Source organism: Hydra viridissima, unplaced genomic scaffold (genome assembly GCF_058129835.1).
Source record: "Hydra viridissima isolate aposymbiotic clone 2 unplaced genomic scaffold, HvirCarnegie_v1 scaffold_1, whole genome shotgun sequence".
In the NCBI taxonomy this organism is placed as follows: Eukaryota; Metazoa; Cnidaria; class Hydrozoa; order Anthoathecata; family Hydridae; genus Hydra; species Hydra viridissima.
Window position 1 is genome coordinate 24135694 of NW_028324300.1, and position 12131 is coordinate 24147824.

Consider the following 12131-nt stretch of genomic DNA (forward strand, 5'->3'; position numbering starts at 1 on the left):
TATGTATATATGTATATATATATATATATATATATATATATATATATATATATATATATATATATATATATATATATATATATATATATATATATATAATGAATTTACTTATTAAGCATATCACTTACTCTTGACTGATTCTTCATTGGTATCAGTTAAAAGTGACCTGCACTTAGTCTTTAGACTCATCTTTAATTCTACTAAAGTTTGAAAGCCATCAGTCATTCTGTTCAAAGGCCGTAAAAAGTTCTTATCGATATCCACATTGGTCAATGCATTTGAAGCTTCAAGCAGCTAAATTTAAATATAGACAAATTACATTTATAGAAAAACACTACACATGTTTCTTTAAACTAATATTAGACAAGGATATTATAAGAGTGCCAATGAATAAACCAACTTGGTTTTTTAAAAAAGGGACACCAGGGCGCAGCTTATTACATTCTTCTGGTTTTTTGTTATTGAAAATATGAAGATAATAAAAAAATAAACAAGACATTTACATAAAAATGTCTAAAACTGTGATTTTTTTGTATTTATATTGGTACAACATAACATCTAGGAACCCTTACAGTTATAATAAATCAAAGGTAAGCAAACTAAGTTAATTTATGCAGGATGAGTTAAATTATTAAATACAGAGGTCAAAGATATATTTGCATCAATAAAATTTTATACAACAAGAACATACTCTAAGGATACTTTTAACTTTTTTGAACCTCCCTCCTCCCAGAGTTTTTTAGGATTCCCCCTGCTTGTTAATTTTTATGGAATGTAGTTAAATGTATGTAATGTTATTTTGCTTTACAAATATTCCCAACCCTCTTGTTTATCATGTTTATTGTTATATTTATTACATACTTATGATGATATAAATCTTATAAAATCTTACCTTGATGTTGAATTTATAACTGGAGGGCTAAAATCAATTATGTGTTGAGAGCACTGACTCAAAATTGGTAAATCAGAATGAACTACTTGAGTGCATGTTTTAAGAATATTGAATTCTTTTTTGAATGTGATTCTTAATTTGATACTAGAAATCAGCTCCTTGAGTGTAAAATCATCAATGTCAAACAAAACTGTGCCATCTATATCTTCCTCTAAAATGAATACTTTAAAAATAAAGATCAGTAAGTTATAAAACATTCCACATTGAGAGTTTTACACACATTGTTTATTTTCAATTGTAAATACCCCAACAAAAATGCCTGGTGACAGGAATTCAATGTCTTCTTCTTACTTCAGCCATAATTTTCTTTGGTGTGAGTATATAGACACACACACACACACACACACACACACACACACACACATATATATGCATATATTTTTTTAATGGAAATATATAGGTAATGATTAGTTAATCTAATAGGTAAATCAGTTAGTATTTTATATTAATATATACATTATACATTAAAATTAAATATTTTTGGTATTTAAGCAAGTGTTGGCAAATCAGAATAGATAACTTGAGTACATACTGTTTTAAGAATACTGAGTTCTATTTTGAATGTGGTTCATAATTTGATGCTAGAAATCAGTTCATTCAGTGTAAAATCATCAATGTCCAGCAAAACTGTGCCATATATATCTTGCTCTAAAATATATACAAAAATAATTAAATGTCAGTATGTATTCCACTGTTTGGTGAAGTAAATTCAAATTTTTATTTTATGAGAAAAAAATTGCACATTGGTATTGACTGCTACCAATGGAAAATTAGAAAAGAGTAAGTTGGGATATGCATATATTCTATGAATCCTTTTCAGATTAATGCCATTAATACAAAAAAGATTTGTAGAACCATGATTAAATATACCTATTACAAAACCTGACTTTTCAAAGCAACTAAGCATCCTACTTATGTTTTATACCCATTAAGTGGTTCAGGAGAGGCTTCACTTCCCACTGGTTGGATGCATAATGTGGATGATGCTGTTAAGCAATAGGAATGGCAGTAGTTTAAAAACTGTGAGCAGTTGCAAATATTTCTAACAAAATACCATCTTTCAGAGTGCTTTAGCAGGTAAGATATGCACAGAAAAATAGGAATTCCATCATCTTGAACTGATAGAACGAGGTAGTCCTTAACATCATAGTTTTCAAAACTTAAAATCTTTAGGAAAAGCTCACGGCGAATGCAACAATTGGTTTTTTGAAAAACCACGACACATTTAATACTTGCGCATAAAACCGATTGGATTTTCAAAAAACCAAAAAACATGTTTTGGTTTTTTAAAAAACCAAGGAGTTCTTCAAAAAACCACTGAAAAACCGATTCGTTTTACAGTGTAGCTAAAAAAAAGAACTTGAAATTGGTTTTTATATTTATCTAACCATTTACCCATACTCAGCAATGGGAATGATTGCCAGTTTTGGTATCTTCTCTTATTGACTGATGCATAAAACATCTTGGTGTCCCAAAGTTGGCCTAAGGCTAAGAAAAAGACAGTAATGATGGCAGTTCTGTAGTTTTTGAAGTCATGGAAATGTGATACACCTGTAATTGGCATGTTCTTTGACATAATGGTTTCAAATACTGGTAGACTTAATGGAATCTGCACACTTTTAGAGGCAACTTTTGATTGCAGTTTGCTGTAGATACCCTGTTTCCATCATGTTTCCATCATAATTGCTTTTATGTAATGCTCTAAGAGTGTGTTTTAGTCTATCAGCTGGGCCTGAGATCTTGCTTTTTAAAAGATTCAAAGAAAAATGGTTTAATCAAATCCATTACCAATCAAAGCCAACTGCAACAACATTAATCACTGCTTGTGACAGCCAAAAAAGAATAGAAAGAAAATGATTACTGACCAACTTAAAGCCAAAAAAGATGTAATAAAAATAATACTAGTAAAAATAAAAAAAAAGATAAGAAGAAAAATAACAATAATGATAATAAGTATGTGCAACACATTTCAAAAAAAATGTTTTCTTCCTTACTTTGGGGCACCCTATTAGTTATTAAGTAGTAGTTAAGGGTATGTCTGTTTAACATTTAAAATCTTACAGGTTCTTCAAAATCTTGCAAAACTTCATTTCGTTGTTAGATGGGAAGGTTTCTATCAAAAATGACAAAATTAATTTCTTATTTTAGTAAGAATGGAATAAAGCTTGATTCTCTTTCAAAAAAAACTACAAAAAACATTTTAAATGAGTCTAAAAAAATTAATGTAAATAATTAAACTGAAGAATGAAATCTTTTTAGATTTTTAATAAATTTGTATATTACTTAATCCAAAATTTATATATAAAGGTATTTTTAAATATATTCAGTTGTTTTCCAAGATAGCACATCTGTTAGTGGTGATTATTTAATGATGTGGGTTGTGTCATAGATGTATTATCTTAGTGCAATTTTATTGCAAGAAATGTTTTTGGAAATAATTTTGATTTGCATGGTTATTTTAATTTTAATATTTGTACTTACTCTTTTCTTTTCTAGTTCTCAAATCATCTGGCATGTGCCTCAAATCAAAGTTTTTTACATATTTAGAGGCTAGTTAGAATAGATTAATATAAATATGTTGAATTTCAACAAATTTGTCTCAATAAATTGCCTCAACTATCTGATAACTATCTAATAGATTGCTTAAAATAAGACAATTTGTTAGAATTTATAAAAAGAAATTAATTTGAAATCAGTTTTCTTTTTTGTTTTTTTTTTAAAAAAAAAATTATTTTCATGAGCCTACAAAAAGCAAGCAAAAAGCAACTTCATTTAGAAAATAGTAGGTGTATCTGTTTTTGTTGTGCAGATCGTTGAGTCAAAAAATGTCAATCTTTGGAGAGAAAGTTCATTCCACTAATAAAAGATTTTATGATTCAATTTGGACATAAATGCTCATCCTGTTTGAATATGAGGAAGCTGCTGCAAGACAAATTTGTAATTTAAACAGAAAAGTTTGGCTATCAGTAAAGTTGGGGAGAATAAACAAAGACTGTAGCAAGTTGTACTTTTGTGCTATTTGCCACCTAGGGCAGTGCACTGTAAGTAACTAACCTATAAAAGAAATTAGAAGACATCATTAAAAAAAAAGAAACTCATTTTATTTAAAATGCAGTTGGTCCTGGTATTTGTCACCCTTGCAAAAAGGAAGCAAGCTTTTAAAACATCCAAGCCTTAATTACGTCTAAGGATCCCAAAGTCAGTTGCTTCTCAAGTACTAAAAAAGATATCTGAAATACCAGTTCAACATTTTTTGTAGCAACAGGATTTAATGATTTTCATGTAGTAACAGATGACTCGATTTTTTTAAATTAAAAGGTTTTCATTTTATCAATTCTCAACATTTTACTTTTGAAGCAAAATCATAATATTGAACTTTTGTAGACAAAGTTTGATTGCTTTTATATATTTATGTATATTCTTATATGTATACATTTTTTTAATATTAACATCTTTATTAAAGATTTCAAGCTAAAAGTTTTTATTATTATGAAACTTTTTTAAACAGATACTGTGATGCTTAACAAATAAATTTTTAAAGAATGTAAATATAAAATACTGATTTTGTAATATTATATTAATTCCCTTTTGTTTAAAAGAGAATTAATATTTGTTAAAAATATATTTTAACGAATAAGTGTAAATATGAAAACAGCTTCTCACAATAGGAAGTTGTAACAGCAGGACAAAGGGAACCTTTTTCTGCAATTTTTAACTTTATTACAAATGAATTACTTTGTATATTTTTGTCAATGAAATTAATAAAATTTGAATAAAATTACTCTCATATATTTTGTTAAAGAAATTAAAATGATTTTTGATTTAAGTGTTATAGTATTATAGATTTAAGTATATATTATTAATTTAAGCTAATAATTCAAAATATGCTTTCTTAACTTATTTAAGTTTAATATTTTCTTGTTTTTTGTGTGGTTCATTAAATATCTTCTCTATAATTAATTCACAAAATTAAAGTTTTTTATGCATATTTCCTTTAAGACAAATAATTTTTTGTTTTTTACCTTTAGTTGATACTAATAGAGTTTCTTCTGATTTGTGAAACAGAATAAGTATCTGGTTATATGAAAACGAGTTAATTTATGAATGATATTGGGTATTTGAAACATAAAATATTTAATATTTCAAATATTGTTCCAATATTTACTGATTTAAGTATAATTGTCATAAAAAAAAAAAAAAAAATTGGCATGAAAAATTTAATAATAATCTTTAATAATCTTTAATAAAAGACTTTTAATAATAATCTTTTTCTTTGATGTTCTATTTCATAGTAATTAAATTTTAAAATTTGAAGTTTTCAACATATTTGTTGATTAACTTCAATTGCAAATTGATGTTGATCAATTTTAAGTTGGATTATGCTGAAAATTGGTTTTAATGTTAATTTAAATGTTGCAATAAATAGAAAATCATCAGATGTTTCATAGGAAAAAGTTTAATCCTTATTCATATAGGTACCATTATAGACATGAAATCTAAAAATTTAGAATTTTAAAAAAGAAATTTTACTTATTTTTAAAAACGTCGTTGTAGATGTTGGTGTTGTTGCTGTTTGTATTACTATTATTTTTATTATTATTATTATTATATCAATGGTTTTAGCTAACTTAGACTTATTACAGAAAGAATTAAATGTTATAAAAAAGAACATTTAATTTTTTCTATTATTTTGATTTTCAGTAAAAGCAATTTTTTCACAACATAAATGACTCACTGATAAAACTTTATTTGTTATCATAAATTTTTATCATATATCATTTTTGTTTTCATATTTGTTATCATGTCTATCATTTTATTTGCACAATTTTGCTGGTAAATGTTTGCTGTACTTAGATGAACCTTAAGAGATGATTTAAAAGCATGTAAAAATAGAAGTTACATAAACAGTGTAAGTAAGGTTAATGATAATGTTAAATGAAAAGTTGCACCTCCTACAAGTAATTACCACATATGTAAACATCATATCAAACAGCACAAAATGCTTTAAAGTAAAAATAAGCAAAGAATCATTTTATTCTCTAAAACTCTCAATAAAAGCACAGATAATTTGTTATCATTGTTTTTTTCCTCAAGGTTTAACTCAAATGAAAAAGACAAAAAAAATTTTTCAAGTAGTTTCATTTTCAAACAATCAAAAGAGTTGTTCTAAGTTTGTATTTTATCTTGTGATAACTTTATTCAGTATCTATTAAAGTATCTTTGACATAAAATTTATCATCTATCATACAGAAGTGATTCGAATGAGCCACTTTTGGTGAAACCTTGATTATTAGCTGTGTTAATTTAAAACATAAATCGATTTGCACAGCAAATTTTGAGATATTTTTTCATACAACTTAAATGGATGAATTTACATGGTCTACTAAGAATACTTAGAAAGAATGCTTTTTATTTGATCAACAAACTTTTACCAGCTCATTTGTAGCTAATGTACAAGTGTTTTGTTTTTAAAAATGAAAGATGATGATTGAATAATATTTGTATTTGAATTAAAATTGAGGAGTGCTTTTCAAATAATATTAATTGAGGGTTATTATTATTATTATTATTATTATTATTATTATTATTATTATTATTATTATTATTATTATTATTATTATTATTATTATTATTGTTTTTATTATTATTATTATTATTGTTTTTATTATTATTATTATTATTGTTTTTATTATTATTATTATTATTGTTTTTATTATTATTCTTATTATTATTCTTATTATTATTATTATTATTATTATTATTATTATTATTATTATTATTATTATTATTATTATTATTATTATTATTATTATTATTATTATTATTATTATTATTACTATTATTACTATTACTATTATTATTATTATTATTACTATTTTTGTAATTGTTATTCTTGTTATTATTTTTATTATTATTATTATTACTATTATTATTTTTATTATTATTATTACTATAATTATTATCATTATTATCATTATTATCATTATTAATAGTATTACACAAAATATTTTATCAAGTAAACTAAAAATTATTTTACATTCAAAAAAAGTTACTGTTGCAAACAATAGATTATAAAACTGCAACAAATAAATATTTGTATGTACAGTAGAAAGGAAAATTTGGCAATGATACCTCAAAAACAAACAAAAAATCAAAAATAAATAATTTGCCTTATAGAAGTAGGCTTAAACTTCATTTTAAAAATGTGTATTAAAATGAGATCATATCAGCAAAGAGCACAAGTAATCTAATAAAAACATAAACACTTGTTGATTAAAAAATAAATGCAACAATTTTTAAAACAAACTTTTAAGAAAAGAAGGAATAAAAGTTACAACCCCAAGTAAAAATTATAAGTTATTTTTTAAAAAAAATAACTTAAAATTTTTACTTGGGGGTTGTAAAAACATATTAGGAATCAATTTTTAACTTTCTTTTAAATTTCAACATGATAACAAAAGCATAAGTTTTGGTTCAGGTTGTTTGATTTGCATAATTTTATATTTAATTTTTAGAAACCTAAGATTTCTTCTTTTGTTTTTTCAGAAATGCGCGAGGCACTGAAAAATCATTATCATAAAACTTATGGAAAAATGGATGAAATTGTGCACTTAGTAAAAACTCCAGCTAAAGTTGAATTCTTAAATAAGTTCATTGAGCTAACTGTAGTTGATGCAGATGAAGTGGAAAAAGACATTGTAAGTATTGCTGAGCGAGAGTTATTTCTTAAGAAACAATTGACCTATCAGCCAATTGAGTTTGATGAAGTGTTTTCAAAGGAACTATCTTTACTCTTGATATCTGGTATTGCTGGAATTGGAAAAACTTGTTTGCTTAGAAAGTACTTGCTTGACTGGGCCAATGGTATCTTATGGCAAACTGTGGATTTTGTGGTTTTTTTTGAATGCAGAAAGTTAAATCAGTTTCAAAACATTGGTAACATAAAGGAACTGTTAAATATTTTCTACAAAGATATTTTTCAAGAGTGCAATGTTTGTGAGTATTTTTCCATTTTGTTTGTGATAGATGGGCTGGATGAGTTTGCTCACTTAGATGAATTAATAAACCATGATCTACTTAATCCAAGCAAAGAACCCTTTATTAATGCATTAGCAGAGGCATTGAATATTCAAAAGTACAAATGTGTTGTTGCTGGAAGAGTCGGAGCTATATCACAATACAAATATAAAGTTAGAAAATGTACAGCCAAGTTAACCATTCAAATAATGGGTTTAAATGACAACGGAGTTAATAAGTATATTGAAAATTATGGCAACAAAAAAGAAGCCATTAAAATGGTTCTTAAAGAGTCTTTCTATGCTAAAGCCATGGCATCTGTTCCGTTTTATTTATCAGCAATGTGTGCAGTTATTGCTGCAAGTGGTTCTTATTCTTTCAACACTATGACTGAGTTGTATTGCTCTATTTTTTTATACTTTTTTCAAAAACACATTTGTAAAACCGATGAAACAGTTCATAGTATAATGCAAAGTAAGAGTAACAAGCAACATGTTTTAAGAGTTTGTAAAGTTGCATGGGAGTTGTTCAATCAAGGTAAAATTCTTTTCTCCCAAAAGGAAATGAAAGGTATTGTGAATGACTTTGATGAAGTTGAAAACGAACTTTTGGGTTTCATTGAAAGAGTTGAATCACAACTGGGTTATCAATATCAGTTTGCTCACCTCACTTTAATGGAGTTTTGTGCTTCAGTTCATGCACACATTTATTTGAGTACTGAGGAGATTATAAGTAATGAAAAGTTGTATAGCTGTTGGCCTATGATCTGCGGACTAGCAAATGAAAACAAAAGTTGTTTTGTGAGATTTCTTGCTAACTTGAAGAATTTAAACGAAGAAAGGAATTCATTGCTTAGTTTTGTACTTGGTAAGTTCATTTAAAATGTTAAAGAATTATTTATAAACTACAACTTTGTTTGAGCTTTCATTATTTGTTTATTATGGTTATAATGAGATCTAGTTTTTGTTCCCCTTATTTTTTCTTTAATTATTTTTATTATGTTTAGGGCTGTTTTTTCCAAATTTTTTGTTTTTTTTTGTTGTTGTTGTTTTTTAAGAATAAAATGACTAAGTAGTCAATTATTTGATTTGGTAATAATTGACTACTTAATTGGATAGTTGGACATCAAAAGACCATTAGTGTGTTTGCTCAAAAAATTTATTTGAATCTACAAATTAAACAAATTCTTTTTTACCTGGGAGATTTCTTGTTATATTTTATCTTTGATATCTGTGTTTTTCAAGTTAATGAATTTTTTTATATTAGTTTTGAATATGTTGGACTGACTTTGTTAAGTTAAAAATATCTATCAACTGAAAAAAAAAGGAATGATAACCATCAAAAACTTGTTATACTTAGCATATACAATGTAATAAAATTAGGCAAAGCAACATTTTAAAGGAGGTTAAATTATTCAATATTTAAAAGATGTTCCTCAAACAATATTAAATAAGCATAGGAGAAAATGTATTTAAAAATAATACAAGTTTTTTATCATATCTTTTTTGTTGTTTTTTTTTTTTTCAATTGTTTGATAGTTTTAACTTAACAAAGACAGTCAACATATTTAAGTACACACATATATAGAAATCTTTGATACACATGTATCAAAGATTTCTATATATGTGAGATTTCTTGTATATATTTCTTGTATATATTTCTTGTTTCGATATAATAAGAAATCTCACATGTAAAAAAGTTTTTGTTTAGTTCGTGCATTTATTTATGATTATTCAAGTTAATGAATTTTTTAATATTTCTTTTAAATACTGACTTTGTTAAGTTAAAAATATTAATCAACTGAAAAAAACAACAACAACAAAGGAATGATAGCCACCGAAAACTTGTAATCTTTAATATATACAATGGAATAAAATTAGGCAAAGCAACATTTAAAGGAGGATAAATTATTCAATATTTAAAAGATGTTCCTCAAACAATGTAAAATAAGTGTAAAAGAAAAAATGTTTAAAAACTTTTGAAATTTCTCTTATTTTTTTTATATATATTTTTGTTTTTATGCAAACAGAGTCAATCAACAGTTTGAGATTCGAAAAAATTGAGTTGTGAAATTTTGTACTGTAAAAGTTTGATTTACCTTTACCTTTTTGATACCTTTTTTTAAAATTTTATTCTCTAATTTATGTTTCATCTTGAAATACTTTTTTCTCTCTGCTGCTCAATATTTCTGGAAGAACATCCCAAACAATTTTTATGTGGCTTTTAAAAGCATGAAGTAGCTCAACAGGGCTAACTTTGTACTTTTACAGATTTGATTGAACTAGTGAATATATCTTATTGCAACCTTAAGTTAAGAATTAAGTGACATAAATTTGGTTTTTTAAGAACTTTTAATATACATTTTTAATTGTTTAATAAAGTATTTTAAATGGCAATCGCAGATTTGAAAAAGATTTTTTATACAACTTTGTTATTTAATGTCTAACTAATCTTTCTTCAAACTAATTAAATGGTTTTTTTAATCTAAAGATTGCAGCGTTTTTAAAATAGCACCTGTTGTTTGTTTTATTTATACCAAACAATTGAACAAAATTGAAACAAAATTGAACAAAAAAGCAAACACAAAAATGGAAATACTATGAGAAATTTTTAGATAATGGCATATTACCTTTTTTCTTCTCTCTTCTACTTATATTATGTGAATAAAGGTATGTAATACCCATAATTAGGTTTATATTACAGATATTACACTAGTACTACACACCAAATTAATTATGTTTATGTTTTTCCCTTTAAATTAACAAGGTTATTATTTTTGATTTCATATACAAAAAAAAATTATGATTTGAGCTGTAACAGATGTAAAAACATTTGTTACAGCTTAAAAGATATTTTTTCTTCAATATGTGTTAAGTTCTACAAAACAGATGACAAGGTTGTTAAAGTGTTTTTAAATATAATATTCAATGAAATTTCTTTATTACATGTTAAAAAATAGTTTGTCTATGTAAAAGCTAATTCAAGGTAATTAAAGTTAACTTAGAAATAATACAACAGATATCATCTCAACTTATTCATTTGAAGTTACTAAAAATACTTTTGTGTCTTTTTATTATTAAGTTTCAAATTGTAACCTGCTTTTAAAAAATGCTTCTAAGTAAATTTTTTAGAAGAACAACTTTTGAAATAATTTTGCAGTTAAAAACATGAAAATAGAAATGAGAATTTTTTTAATCTTTTAATTTAACAGAGTAAAGTAAGTTGAATATGCAACATGCAATCAATGACTTTGCTAAAGAGATTATGTAAAAAAATGTATATTTTGATGTTCTTATGTTGTTAATATCTTTTGTGATATTTTTTTATTTTGCTTTAAATGTTATATTTTTATTGTTTCAAATTTTTTATGTATATGTTTACATGTTGTATTGTTTCCAGTAAAGTACTGCTACATAATGTTAACTTAACTAAGAAGTCTACTCATCACCTTTGAATAAATTAAGTTCAAGTGAATTTTATAAAAGTAAATTTTTCAAAGTTAAATTTTAGGTAAATCAAATAATTTAAATTTCCTTACATAAAGTTGTATAAAATAGGAGTTTAAATTTATTTTACTCTTAAGTGAAATATTTTTCAGTGTTAATTTACAAAATTTAAGTTGTTTATCCTCCTTTAAAATAACAATTCTCTATATATTTAAGATAAATTAAATCACTTGGTAATAAGACATTTTTAAAAAAATATATTGACCAGCATTTGCAACAAATGCTCATTTAAAAAATTTTAGGCATGAACATAACATATATATCTGTTAATTATATTTATATGCATATCATTTTAAAAATGAAAGGTATCTGTTTTTTACTCCTAGATTAATAAATGTATGTCAAAAAGAGTAAAATAATAAAAAAGTCAATTTTTAAAAATAGATTAATGTAAGCGTTTAAACAGTATGCAGAGTGTAAGGGAAGTTTTATTGTCTTTGACCATAAAAAGTTTAATATAAATATTGAAAAATATGTTGATTCCTTATCACTTAGAAATATTGATTGCTTGTGCTAAAAAATATCGTTTTAGAAATTTCACTTTTTGAACTTTTGCTGAGCCACAGGATAAACGATTTAAGTTTATTTCCCCTTCCTTTTTTGTTTTCATTTCTAATTAAATAAGTTTTTTCTAAAATAAAATTTCATACATCGTG

The 12131-nt window shown here is 24.9% G+C and overlaps 2 protein-coding genes and 2 long non-coding RNA genes across 5 annotated transcripts in view; 2 read left to right on the forward strand and 2 right to left on the reverse strand.

Annotated features, from left to right (window-relative positions):
- LOC149894022 (uncharacterized) overlaps window positions 1-12131 on the forward strand; it is an 81725-nt gene that overhangs the window by 31351 nt on the left and 38243 nt on the right. The window lies entirely within an intron of this gene.
- Window positions 1-12131, forward strand: part of LOC149894023 (uncharacterized) — a 35630-nt gene that overhangs the window by 18069 nt on the left and 5430 nt on the right. The window contains exon 6 of the mRNA XM_090076610.1: window positions 7499-8836. Within this exon, the coding sequence (XP_089932736.1) occupies window positions 7499-8836 (1338 nt within the window). The remainder of the gene's footprint in view (window positions 1-7498; window positions 8837-12131) is intronic.
- Window positions 94-2291, reverse strand: LOC145197846 (uncharacterized). Of its 2 annotated transcripts, none has more exons than XR_016449173.1 (4): window positions 1878-2291; window positions 1485-1600; window positions 893-1103; window positions 94-294 (listed from the first exon to the last, which is right to left on the reverse strand). It is a non-coding gene; the product is annotated as an uncharacterized LOC145197846 (long non-coding RNA). The 2 variants fall into 2 exon arrangements; XR_016449172.1 differs by having other exon boundaries at window positions 1823-2291.
- Window positions 7497-10768, reverse strand: LOC149894026 (uncharacterized). The gene is made up of 2 exons (XR_016449177.1): window positions 10417-10768; window positions 7497-10157 (listed from the first exon to the last, which is right to left on the reverse strand). It is a non-coding gene; the product is annotated as an uncharacterized LOC149894026 (long non-coding RNA).